The sequence below is a fragment of the Dama dama genome, chromosome 33 (genome assembly GCF_033118175.1).
Source record: "Dama dama isolate Ldn47 chromosome 33, ASM3311817v1, whole genome shotgun sequence".
NCBI classification, from domain to species: domain Eukaryota; kingdom Metazoa; phylum Chordata; class Mammalia; order Artiodactyla; family Cervidae; genus Dama; species Dama dama.
Genome location: NC_083713.1, coordinates 27,183,565 through 27,197,512, shown reverse-complemented (window position 1 = coordinate 27,197,512; position 13,948 = coordinate 27,183,565). Strand labels below are relative to the sequence as shown.

General features: G+C 41.8%; 1 protein-coding gene across 2 annotated transcripts in view; it reads left to right on the top strand.

Annotated features, from left to right (window-relative positions):
- Window positions 1-13,948, top strand: part of ITGA6 (integrin subunit alpha 6) — a 91,522-nt gene that overhangs the window by 34,143 nt on the left and 43,431 nt on the right. For both annotated transcript variants that reach the window (XM_061135641.1, XM_061135642.1), the window contains exons 2-6: window positions 5,055-5,179; window positions 6,564-6,643; window positions 8,316-8,571; window positions 10,174-10,305; window positions 13,436-13,646. In XM_061135641.1, the coding sequence (XP_060991624.1) occupies window positions 5,055-5,179; window positions 6,564-6,643; window positions 8,316-8,571; window positions 10,174-10,305; window positions 13,436-13,646 (804 nt within the window). The remainder of the gene's footprint in view (window positions 1-5,054; window positions 5,180-6,563; window positions 6,644-8,315; window positions 8,572-10,173; window positions 10,306-13,435; window positions 13,647-13,948) is intronic.

Here is a 13,948-nt window from a genome sequence, read left to right as displayed (position 1 = left end):
AGTTGCTACTGTACTTCTGAATTCTTCTACTCATCCTGGGTGGGTCAGTAAGAAGAGCAGCCACTGCTGCTGCTTCTCAAAGGAAAATGAACTGCCTGGCAGCTGCTGCCTTGGTCCTCGGAGTTGCTGTGGGCATCCAGGCAGTGCCCAAACTGCCTGCTGCCCACCAAAACCAGCTTCACAGGGGGCAAAAAAGTAGCATTTGAGCAGAAAGTGGATTTGGATGTGGCCCGAGTCTTCCCCCCAGATTCAGGCTGCCTGTCCTAGAGCTGCACGCGTCTTGCCCCTGGAGCTGGCTGGTTCCGAATGGCTTAGGCCAGTGCCCAGGTCCCAAAAGACTTAATTAGGGAGTCGATGGGTTGCGGTAGGCCAGTGTCACTGACTGGGTACATACAGCTCTGTTTTCATTTCTTTGTCCTTGCCAGGCATAGCCTTAGCGAATGGGTTGTGATCTTTTGTGATGAAGGCTGGTTCTAAGCAGAAATCAGAACTTGCTTAGTTCCTGAACAAGTGAGGGCAACTTTACCTTGAGGATTAAGACACCTGTCAGTTGTTGACTTTGATGCGGGGGGTTGGGGGGTGGAAAGGGGAGTACCGGCTTCTTCCATCAAAGTGCTTCCTTTCCTTTTCTGTGACTCTGATATTATCTGACTGAGCTCCACCTGCCCGCGCCATTGTTTTCCTGATTTTCCTGTAAGTGTGGGTTTCATGGAATGGGGTGTAGTTAGAGCAGGGACCTGGGAGAAAGGACAGGGCCAGGAACACAGGAGGCAATGTGACAGCTAACAGTGTTTTCCAGAGGTACATTTCTCTCGTTTTGTTAAGTTCTCTTTTCCTTCTGTGTTGTCCCCCGACCCCAAAATCTTCTATAGGAGCTTGGCATTTATAGCACAGGGGAAATTTTTGTTGCCACAGCTTCTATAACCAGCCAGCAAACTGGAGTTGAAGGGCCAGTCTGTCCTGCATGTTGTGTTAGAGGGTCAGGGAAACTGGAAATCTCCAGGTACCCTAGAGGCAGAAGTCCTCCCAGGTAGCTGGAGGGTGTGGTGGGGGGAGGGCGTGACCGGAAGGAGCTGGAGGGAGCGGCTTGATCTGAAGGATTGTCTGTGTAAATGGAACAATCTCCGCAGCATTGTCAACAACAGGAAACCCGGAAGCACCTGTGGGGCTAAAGGGTTGGCGGAAGCCAGCCTGCTCGGCAGGTGCGCCTCTGTGGCCCTTTGCACCGGAACGTGGAGCTCCACAGGCCGGGTTGCCCATCCCCAAACCCCTTCTTGTTACATCGCCGATTCTTATGCCTCTGTTAACTCTGGCTCCTTCCCTGCCAGCCTTGGCACGTGCTGTGACCCTCACCCCCTCACCGGGCCACCTCCCGCTCCTGACATCTCTAGGTGGCACTTCCTTGGGGCAGATTGAGTGCCCTCTGGACCAGGCCCAGCACTCTGCCCCACCCTGGCATGGCTTCCATCTCCCTGCCATTTAAAGATAATGGATCTGGCTTCCGCAGGGCCAGGGTTGGGCAGGGAGAGGGGGCAATTCTTACTCATCCTAGGAGGCTCTTAAATGTTTGTGGAATGAATAAATGAATGAATGAGCAAGGACGATCAACGGGAAATAACAAGCCCAATACCCGCCTTTGGGGTAGCTTGCCAGGCTCCTTGGGCGGGGATGAGGAGAGGAAGTGGTCAGAGAAGATACACTGTAATAACCTTGGAACTCCTGGCCTGCTCTTTACTTACAGCCTTCCCTTTGGAGTCATCATTACCTTTATAGGAAATCTCCTCCTGACCTTCGCCCCACCCAGCTGCAAAAATGCTCCGCCTTCCCTCACCCTTTCTGCGTTGGTCTTAAATCTGTCAGTAAAGGAAACCAGTCTTGCTTCAATGTTTCACTTGTGTAGGTTTTGCCCTTCCAGCTAGACTGTCAACACCGGAAAAATCCTGGGTTTTATTTCCTAGGAAGCAATTTAAAGGAATGGAGAAAACATGGCTCCAAAGTGGTTTTTTTTTTTCCTGACTCTCAGCTACCTATGAGACCTTAGGGGCAGAGTACTTACCCTCCTCCCAAAAGCCTCTGTTTGCTCCTCTGCAGAGTTACAGAGCCGAACACATTTTCCAGTGCTTCCAGTGCCCACATCCTGTGCTTCTGCGCCCAGCAATTTGCTTATCCCTCCCAGGACCTGGACAAGGTTCCATCTTCACCCTTGCCGAGTCATTGAACTTGTTCACTCACAGGGTCTAGGCTAGTTCACCTTGCAGCTCTTGGTCGGAACCCCTGGGATCAAGCAAGGATGATGTTAACGAAATAGGTGTGGGATAGCAGCCCTTGGCCTTGCTCTGCCCAGAAGTCCTGCCCAGTCTCTGTTCCAGTTGTGTACCTTGGAGTGTGCTACTTCGTCCTGTAAATGTTGGATGGATTGGAGGTAGAGGCTGCTGGTGCTGTCATGCGAGGGTCTGGGGGAAGGATGGTGCTCAGGCTCCGTGTTCACACGTGAGCGAGTCTGCCAGTGTTCTATAGGGTCTGTGTCACTGGCTCTCCTTGGCAGAGTCTGGTACCCCTCTCTATTTTCCCAATGCATTTTTACTCCATTGTACCTACTGCACTGTATTGGTTTTAAAAGAAAATAAGTTAAATCCTTTATTGGGGTCATAGGAAAGACAAAAGCAGTAAGGCCTGTTGTTGGGCTGGGAGAGGGTGGTGGTGTTATTTGTCTTAGTTTTTGTTATTTGCATCTGAGAGTTAGGAGTTTCTTGAAGGCCAGGATAGGCTTTTCTGCTTTGGGAGTTGGCTGTTGGTTTACATTTGTGTTCCCAGCCAGTTTTCCCAGCTCTAGCCTGGTTTCTCTTCTCCGCTGTTTCTGTCCGTCCGATGTCTGGTGTATAGCCTTTCTCTTTGTTTCTTTTTCTTGTTGTCTGTTAGTTAGCCAGACCCCAAAGACTGTAAAACCAATGGTAATTAAAAGACATTAGCAACCCAAAGGCCTAAACAGACATTTCTACAAAGAAGACTTAGAGATGGCTAATAAACACATGAAAAGATGCTCAACATTGGTCATTACTAGAGAAATGCAAATCAAAACCACAATGAGATATCATCTCACACTGGTCAGAATGGCCATCATCAAAGTCTGCAAACAATAAATGCTGAGAGGGTGTGGAGAAAAGGAAACCGTTCTTGCACTGTTGATGGGAATGTAAATTGATACAGTCATATGGAAGATGGTATGGAGATTCCTTAAAAAACTAGGAATAAAACCACCACATGACCCAGCATTCTCACTCCTAGGCATATACCCTGAGGAAACCAGGGCTGAAAAAGACACATGTATCCCATTGTTCATTGTAGCACTATTTGCAATAGCTAGAACATGGAAGCAACCTAGATGTCCATCGACAGATGAATGGGTAAAGAAGTTGTGGTACATACACACAATGGAATATTAGTCAGCCATAAAAAGGAACACATTTGAGTCAGTTCTGATGAGGTGGATGAACCTGGAACCTATCATACAGAGTGAAGTGAGTTAGAAAGAGAACGAGGAAGAAAAATATTGTATTCTAATGCACATATAAGGACTCTAGAAAAATGGTTCGGAAGAATTTATTTACAGGGCAGCAATGGAGAAACAGACATAGAGAAGAGACTTATGGACATGGGGAGAGGGGAGGAGAGGGTGAGATGTATGGGGAGAGTAACATGGAAACTTACATTACCATATGTAAAATAGATAGCCAACGGGAATTTGCTGTATGGCTCAGGCAACTCAAACAGGGGCTCTGTATCAACCTAGAGGGGTGGGTGGGGAGGGAGATGGGAGGGAGGTTCAAAAGGGAGGGGATATATGTGTACCTATGGCTGATTCATGTTGAGGTTTGACAGAAAACAACAAAATTCTGTAAAGCAATTATCCTTCAGTTAAAAAAAGAAAAAAGACATTAGCAAAAGAACATAGCAGAAAGATAGTGGGTCTTTAAAGATCCCATTGGCTGAGAAGCAGTGAGCTTTTAAGGATTGTGGGTTTAGCTTAGGAGCCTCCCTTACTGGAGATGGCAAGAACCCTAAGGTGGGAGGGGAGAGGGAACATTGTGGTGCCTACTGCATAGAAGGTACACTCAGACCATCCCTGAGTCCTTGGTAGAGACCGATTGGATGATAGAAGAGGAGCTTGTCAAGATGACCAAGTGCCAGAAAGTGAGAATTGATGCAGAAAGAGGGTACAAAAGAGTAATTCGGTTGAGTTGTGTCTCGGGCAAAGATTTGGTTCCAAATCTATATTGTTACAAGGTAAACTGAGGCATATTAAAAACTTGACAAGTTTATTTGAGCAGAAATCTGTGCAAACCTGGCAGTGTTGAACCAGCAGGAGCAGGGAAAGACTGAAAGTAAGGACAGTAAGGAAGCAAAGCGAGGAAATGATTCGATTGGCTTACCGTATGGGTGCCTGTTTGCCCTTGGGTTTGGTTTTGTAACCTTGAGACATTTACAGGCTGAGATTTCAGTTTGCTTCCCTAGGCTGCCATAGCCTTAGACCCGCCTCAGTCCAGTGGCCACCTGGTTTAATCAACTAAACAGTATATAAACTGAAAATCTGGGGGTTATTAAAAAATCACCTTTGAACTCCACGCCCCCACCCTTAGAAGACACAGTGTTAGAAACAGATGTATTATCATTTCAGTTTCGTGTGACCGTTTTTCTCGCCCAGTGAGGGAGTGTTTGTTTTGTCTGAGTTCCTTGTGATGTCCTTGGCTTAGGTGTAGGGGGCAAGCTCTGCGGAAAGTGTCTTCTTAAAACAGCAGATGCGTGCCCAGCAGAGAGCGGCTGATACTGTGAGAGACGGGCGTATCGTTCACCTGTTTCAACAACCCCTTTTCTTGTGCTTTCCTTGCATCTTTGTCTGTGTCCCAGGGCTCTGCCTGTGTTCTCCCTCACCACCTAAACTGGCGGAGACTTAGGCGACTTTTTGACAGAGAAGAACTCTGGTATCTCTTGGCTCTGACTCTGAATGTTAAATGCACATTCAGCTCAAATCTCCAAATTCTCTGTTTCGCCCACAGATTGCTGGTGGGGGCGCCCCGCGCGGTGGCCCTCCCGCTGCAGAAGGCCAACAGAACCGGAGGCTTGTATAGCTGCGACATCACGTCCCGGGGGCCGTGCACGCGAGTTGAATTTGATAACGATGGTGCGTTCTTCTGCACTTGCTCAGTCTTCCCTTGGCCAACTCAACCTGTATCCCACTTGCCCTTTCCAAGAGTAAGGAAAGAGGGGAAAAAGCATTTCTTCTTGGGGAGAAGGCCTGTCTTAATTGCATGGGCCCTGACTGTTTCTTGCTTGCCCTGAGAAGGTATACTTTTTAAGTCACTTTGCCTGCCCTGTTTTGCTGTCTCCCCAACCCTGGTTTCCAAACTGGTATGGTGTATCAATGTTGCCACCTAGTGATATCTTGAGGTTCTACAGAAGATGGTTGAAAAATTGTTCAGAAAATTGAACACGTATCCTGTACTCAGCAGCCAAAAGTTCTCATTTGCTGTTAAAATATTAGGGAGAAAAAGACTGTTATATATAAGATCTCTCTAAAATGAGAACTGGACAACATGGATAAATTTTTCCCAGCTATCTCAGATGGAGGCTTGTTTTGTATAGACTGTGTGGTGGGCGGAGCAATTAGTGTCCTGAGAAGCTGCAGCCAAACCTAATTTGACATTCTTGGTTGACGCAGATTTGCAGCTTCATGTTTATGTTCTTCTCTAGTTTTTTTTTTTAAATCTTTTTAGCACAGCTTTTTTTTAACTGATTGGAAAATAATATATGTTAATTGTGAGAAATCTGTAAATGACATTGAACTATAAAGAAAACCCAAACCCACCGATAATGTAGAGATAATTCCTATTTATTTAATATTTTGGCATTTTTCCTTCTGCTCACCTAAAATTGTTTAATTTTCATGTTTTTGTAATGATTCAAAATTGAAAATCATGCCTGCCTTCTCATTAAGGAAGGCAAAATTTTGGACGTAGGGTTATACAGTAGGCTCACATTGATACTGAAGAGCACATGGTGAGATTTTTGGTTTCCCTCTCTCCTTTTTGGAAGGAAGAGGTAAAAATAAATAATATCAATTTACTTTTTTTCATCAATAGAAAGATAGAAAGTGGATCTGAGGCCTTGTTATCCCATCTCCAGTAAAGAAAAGCAAAGTTCATGCTATTATGTAACAAATTTGAGGGTATATAGAGAAGTAACTCCCTTTTTGTTAGTTTGGATGGTCATTTCCGTACTTGGGATTCTGGGTGTCAGACAAGGTGAAGGGCCACCAGGTAGAATTACATATTTTATGTAAAGAATTTGGTGAAACATTCATACCGATAACCACTCACCTGTTTTCTTAAGATGGAAAGTAATTTTTATGGGTTGAGTGACTGCACTTACTAAGTAGTTAGACTTGGAGTCAAGGCAGTTTAGAAGCTGTTTCTTACGTTTTTGCTCACTTACTGGTTCATGGCCTGTTGCAGTAGCTTTGAAGTCCTAGCTGTGTGTGTGTGTGACCTATGCTGCTTTCTCCACAGCTGACCCTTCATCGGAAAGCAAGGAAGATCAGTGGATGGGAGTCACTGTCCAAAGCCAGGGTCCAGGCGGCAAAGTCGTGGTAAGTATAGAGAGATGTGTCCATTCCACACTGAGTGCCTATTGTGTGCTGGTGCTGGGCTTCTAGCAGTGAACAGAACAGACAGCTTCCGCCTGCCTAGAGAGTACATTCTAGAAAACGGACTGCTATATAGCAGGAATTGATGTCAAGAGGAAATCAAACCATTACTTTTTCTGTGATTCCTGATTTACTTTGAAACAGCTCTACAACCTGCTTTTCCTTAGAACGTTTAGATCCAAAAAACTTACTTAAAAACCTTTACTGAATGTCCCTACAACTTTAGGTGGTCTTGAAAAACCAAAGCAAAACCTTCCATGGTTTTTGTCCTAGGAATTATGCAGCTATTATATATAGATGAGTTACAAAAATATGGGAATGGTCATGCAAAGTAAGGATCAGATCATTTTAAACTTTTTATTTTCTGGGCTACTTCAGATAGAAGTGGTAGCTGAGAAAAAAGGGTTGTTCGATGGAATGTTTTAGGTGGCCTTGGAGGTGCCAGACTGGATCACGATGATCTTTCTGTCTCTTTTAAAATCTGGTTGCTGTAACAAATTTATGTAGAATTTTGAGAAAAATGAGAATTTTACCAAGTATTGAATTTTTACATCTAAGGAGATGCATTATAGGATATTGACTTGGACATTGTAAAGTATTTTCAGTCTGTGTTATATGGAGGGTGGCCATGAATACCCATATGTGAAAATTAGGGTTTATTTCGTCTCTCTGGCAGTATGATTTTTCTCTGCCTTTTTAAAAGACTGCTCTGTGCCTTTTAAAATAAACTTAATCTCAGAGTTTAAAGGATAAGTTAAGATAGGATTGATTATGAGGAAATAGTATGGGTAAAAGGAAAATGCCTTTGTTTCAGCCCAATCCCTGCGAAAACATGTCCCTGTTTGTCTCCTCTGGAACATGTTCCTTCTTTCCATGAACATACTGATAGAAAGGTTTAATGTAGCTGCTAAAGGCCAATTAAATTGAGAAGATAAAATAAGGTGTTTCCCATTGTTTATGTGACAGGTAAATTGACAAATAAATTGCCTGTGAATTGCAGATTGTTGTTTAAACACTGAGTCGTGTGTGTGCATGTGTGCTAAGTTGCTTCAGTCGTGTGTGACCCCATGGACTGTAGCCCGCCAGGCTCCTCTGTCCATGGGATTCTCCAGGCAAGAATACTAGAGTGGGTTGCCATGCCCTCCAGGGAATCCTCCTGACCCAGGGGTCAAACCTGCATCTCTTACGTTCCTGCATAGCAGGCAGGTTCTTTACCACTGGTGCCACCTGGGAAGTCCCACTAAATCATATCCAACTCTTCTGCGACTGCATGGGCTGTTGCCTGCTAGGCTCCTCTGTCCATGGCATTTCCCAGGCAAGAATACTGGAGTGGGTTACCATTTCCTTCTCCAGGGGATTATAGATTGGCCTTCAGTATTTAGACTGCAACATTATTCTCTGGGTGACGATAAGACAGAAGTCCTGTGCTAGATAATGATCTCCTTCTTGCAACTTTGGGGAAGATTTGCTGGTTTTCTGACCTGGTCTCAGGATGAGGACACATTTAACATCCCATTTAGAATTAACCTCTTGATTGTTGATAATTTCATTGGTTTGTAATGAAGAACTTCAGGTTTGCCAACACATGTGGGCTACTTTATTCATTTGCTTGCAGACGTGTGCACATCGATATGAAAAAAGACAACATGTTAATACGAAGCAGGAATCCCGAGACATCTTTGGAAGGTGCTACGTCCTAAGTCAGAATCTCAGGATTGAAGATGATATGGATGGAGGAGACTGGAGTTTTTGTGATGGCAGATTGAGAGGTCATGAAAAATTTGGTTCTTGCCAGCAAGGTGTAGCAGCTACTTTTACTAAAGACTTCCATTACATTGCGTTTGGAGCCCCAGGCACTTATAACTGGAAAGGTATGTTGTGTATTTATAGAAATGGAGATTAGAATGACTGCATAATTTCTGCCTATGCACCATGGTTTAGTATGTTTTAAATTAAAACAGAATGTATTATAAGGCATTTTTATATTATAGAAGTAGAGTAAGATTATTAAAATATCTTAATTCTGATTTTTAAAAACAATCGTCAAAATGTATGTTCTGTTTTTCCCTCTGCCAGCAATTTACATTCATATAACTACTTAACTTCCTTTTGTAAAAATATAGTTAGCATTAGTTTTTGCTGTTTTGTATTTGCTTGTGTCATGAAACTGAAAGTTTTAATTTTAACATGGGGATCTGAAAACTGAGAATTGAGTGGTGATGTATACAAATAATATTGTATTGATACAGACATTTCTTTAGTCATGTATTACTCGGGCTTTGTTTTGCTAATAAAGCAGGGTAGTTAGAAAGACAGATGAGAAATTAGGAAATTTTGAGATGATTGCAGATAACTGGTGGAAAGGTTGTTGAATGATATTGTTTAAATAATCTCGAGATATAGGTGAAGGGCGACATCACATTTTTGCCTAGAGGAACATGGTCAGTGCCCCTGTAATAAAAGTTCAACTTCTGACAAAATTAAGCAGGTATAGAAAACCACTCTATTATGAAGGACAATTTACCTGATTCTAATTCATAGTGAAGAGAATTACATCTGATTCAGAAATAAGATTTTTTGGGGAGAAATTTATTATGATAAATCCTATGTTCTAATATTTTCTATAGTCAGAAAAATCTTGGGAAAATTTTCCATTGTTCATTCAAAAATTTCTGAGTTTTAATTTGTGTTAAGAATGGTCCTTGAATACCTTCCTGGGTGTGTCATTCATAGCAACCTTTGGGAATGATTTTCTTAGACTACCCACCCTTAGCTGAAGCTTCCACATGGCAGTATTTGTTGGGTTATCTTGACCTAATAACACACTGAATTTAGAAAGAGTTTTATTTTAGCAAGAGATGCCATACATAGTAAAACAAAATAAAAACACCCACCAAATATGTATGTTTTAGTTTATGGGAAATACATCTTGCCTGCTTTGTAAATGCTGACTTAAAATGTTACCACTTAAAAAAATCATATAGTGGACTTACTATGTGAGATCTTCTCTTTTCAATGGTTAGGTCTGAAAATTTTTTGAAGATTTAAAAATCTCTGGTTAAAAATTATTGGAAGAAAATATCAAAATACTAATCTCGCTTTCACGAAATTGATTTAGGATTATAGAAAATGTAAAATTTTTCAGGTTCATATAATTAAAAAGTTTTCTGTAGGTTTAGTTAATTAAACATTCCATTTTCCATCTATAATTCCATTTTCATGGCATTATAAAGATAATTCATGAAAACACGTGGGCATTTTTTTTATTGCTAAAACAATTTTGTTTGATGTAAAAACCTACACGAACAGGATTTTTTAACTTTAATAACCTCAAAAGTCATCTTCTGCCTTTTGTTCCTCCAAACTTTTCTTTCTGAACTTAATGATAATATCAGGAATGTTTATTAGGACCATCTATTTTATTTTGTTTCATCTTCATTTTTTTTTTCTTTTTTACCATTTCATTCTTTTAGGGATTGTTCGCGTAGAGCAAAAGAATAACACTTTTTTTGACATGAACATCTTTGAAGATGGGCCTTATGAAGTTGGTGGAGAGACTGACCATGACGAAAGTCTAGTTCCTGTTCCCGCTAACAGTTACTTAGGTAGGAACGAGAGTAGATGACACGCCTACCTCTTCAGATGCCTCTGTGCAACAGTGCTGTCACGGGACCCTGGACTGTGAGGCTGAGAAAAGGCCAGATTGGAGCTGGGGGCTGTGGCTTCATTTACTGGAATTTAAAGCTTGGTGATCCCTGAGGTAGTCTGACTGATACTTGGGGTATCTGACCTGAGCTGCCTCAAAGCAGGAGGAAACCTACCATCTCCTAAAATCTTCTGTCCTCTTGCCTGGAGGTCTGTTTCCTGAGCTAATGTCCACTTCTGTAACCCGCAGTAGGCGGTCCACGCAGCCGTTGACACAATGCATGGATGTAAGCAAGAGGCCGAGTTGTCTTCCCTCTCCCTTCAGTGCCTCTTTTTGGAGAGATACTCTTGAAGAGCTGCATTTATGAAGTTACTCTTAAGTGGCAGGTCAAGACCTCCAGGTCCATCCCCTGTGACTGCCCTTCTCCAAGGGCTGGCCTTGCTTCTGGATTGTCACAAGGCCCCTGGCGGGTGGCATGGGGCCTTTCCAGCTGAGCCAGAGCCGCACTGCTAAAGCAGCTCCGAGGACACCCAGATTGTGGTCTAAGTGCCAATTCTTTAACTCCTGACGCTTGCTTGCGTTACTAATGGGTGTCCTAAATTATTCATGTGCATTATGGTAATTACACAAAGGCTTTTAAAAGCTTTAATTCTTGGTATGAGTTGACATAAAGAATAATTACTGTGTAATTCTTGGAAAAAAATGTAAAAAATCTACTAAATCTAAATAGTATCCTGTTCTTTTTAAAAAATAGAGGAGTACCATATGCTGGAGATCTTACTAGAACAATGGAAGGTTAAAAAGGGGAAAAAAATGGGTGTAGATCTAAAAATAATTCTAAACAAGGTATTAGTAAACATATTCTTTAAAAATTATTCTAATTATATAGATATGTATGAACAATACTGTTAATTTAAAAAAAAACTTTTCAGAAACTCCCCCAACCCTAAATTAAAATCTTGGTGTGAAGACATAGAACGGAGAAAACTTATACTTAGCACTTGTTAAGCACCTACCGTATACTATAAATCACACTATTACTTACTACTTTATAGGTCTTATTTGTTCTTTCCAACTATATTATAAAATAAGTATTATTTTCCTTTTGCTGATGGGAAAAATTCCTGTGACTGAGGGAAATGAATTTCCTAGTCCAAGGTCACACAATTAATAATCCCCCAGCCAAGGGAAGAAATGCTCATGAAAATGATTGGGACAGGGTGGGAAGCAGCTGGGTATGTGAATGCTGTCAGTGGCTTTGCAGGACAGGAGGGGAACACAGGGCTGAGTGGTTTGCAGTCTCAATTATTAAATAGGATTTTCCAGGGTAAAATTCTTTTCAAGGTAAATATTAATACTATCAATAAACCAATATTTTATTTGAATAAATTTTAACAGGCAACCTCTTCAAATGAGTTACTTAGGGATTAGTTTATGCCATTTCAATTTAATGGCTCTGGTCAAGAAGCCAACACTTTGGTTTGTAAGATAGATGCCTATGGATTTTATCTTAGTGTCTACTGGAACATTTGAAACTACTAAACTTTTTTTATTAAACACATTTGCCACTTTCAGAATGGATTTCCTCAAAAGCAGATACTGGGTTGGGGTGGGGAGAATAGTGTCATGTTTCTACTGTTACATTTTGGCTGTCTGTGCATCTGTCATTTCAAAAAAATCAGCAGGTTTTAGGAGGAAAATGATCTGCATGAGGTTTGGAAGCTGGCAAAGAGGGTGGCTTGCCGGATGCAGCAGTGGCCTCATCATTGCAAGCACGGCAGTAGCCAGTGTGCCTCTTACCAAGCATAATTGCTTTTTCTTCAATCTCTTCCGTCCCGTGCATGTGTACAGGCCTGCTGTTTTTGACCACCGTTTCCTATACAGATCCCGATCAGTTTGTTTATAAAACACAGCCTCCCAGGGAGCAGCCCGACACATCCCCTGATGTGATGATGAATAGCTACCTAGGTTTGTGACCTCTGAGATGACAAATAAATGGTCTTGGTCATGGTCATTTAAGAATTTTTTTTTTTTGATCCATATAGACCATAAATCTTTTTATTTTCTATTTCATTTCAAGTGAAGCACACACAAAAAGCATGCCACGGTTGAGGCTCTGCAGCCAGAGTGGCTTCCAGAGCTGGATTCAACTGTGTCTCCTTTCTAAACTTGTAGCTCATCCTATTTTTCAACTCGCTTCACAATTTGAGAACTGCAACAGTAGTGGTGATGCTTTTCATAAATAAAACCCAATTAAAAGGGCGAGTTTATAGTATTCTGCATCTGCCTCGTCTTTACATAGGAAGATTTGCTTTATTCGGACAATTTTGATGTGTGGACATTTGTGTCTGCTTGCCATTTAACTTCAGTATTGGTAATCTGACATCCTACCTGATGCTTTATAATGAGGTTTCTAATGTTTTTCTGCCCTCTGAACAAGTGTGTAATTGATACAGATGACAACTTGCTCACCTCTATTGTTTACTCTAGGTTCTCAAATCTCATCAGTCATGGTTTTGTTTGCATGTTTGTGTCTGAGAACTAAGTTGGCCCTAAGGAGTAGAATGCTGGCTGTGGTATATTAATGTTGTTAGCATTCTTTTACTGCCTGATGACCAAGGAGATTGAGGAATATAGAAGTTACTAATCACTGCATTATAGCAAAACCCATAGGCACTCAATTATGCTAGTCAGGTTGCATCTTGGTGTACAGGATGTAACTTTCCCTTGATAATTTAGTATCTAGCTTGATCTCCTTTTACAGCAGTTTCAGTATTGGAATGGAGTTTGAACTGATTCTTAAGTAGCATGTATGCTTCATGATTGAAGTTACAAAAGTGCTAACTAGCACAGGTACTTTTCTTTAAATGTCTTAATATATTTAATGTGCGCCTGTAGAAAACAGGGAAATACCTACTATTTTGTGCTTGAGTCAGATCTCCTGGTTCTGTAACTCTTATCAGAGATATGATAGCTGTTGGGGAGGGTCAGAGGGAGAGTGGTGGGAAATGAAAAGTAGTGATGAAGTAACCAGTGTTAGATACCTCCTGAAAAACAGAGTTGATAAGTACCATGTTTTGTTTTTCTAGGCTTTTCTTTGGACTCAGGGAAAGGTATTGTTTCCAAAGATGACATCACTTTTGTATCTGGTGCTCCTAGAGCCAATCACAGTGGAGCTGTGGTTTTGCTTAAAAGAGACCTGAAGTCTGCACACCTCCTCCCTGAGCACATATTTGATGGGGAAGGGCTGGCTTCTTCATTTGGCTATGACGTGGCAGTGGTGGACCTCAACAAAGATGGGTAAGAGCCTCTGAGGTTATTTTACATTTGCAAAGAACTCATTGCTGCTCTGGCTTCTATAGGTCTTGAGAAGAAATACCCTTCCAGGTTAGTTGATGGAAAGAATATTTCTGCTGCCAAATTTTTACCATCCCATCAGTCTTCCTCACTTATATTTTGGTAGCAGACATTCATTACCCTCCCTAGGATGTAGGATTACATTTTCAGTCTTCGGTTTTTACTCTGTCCTAGGATCATGGGTCCGTGAGAATTAAAATTTAACTAAAAAAAAATGACACCTATGTGGTTCTGTTCTGTGGTTT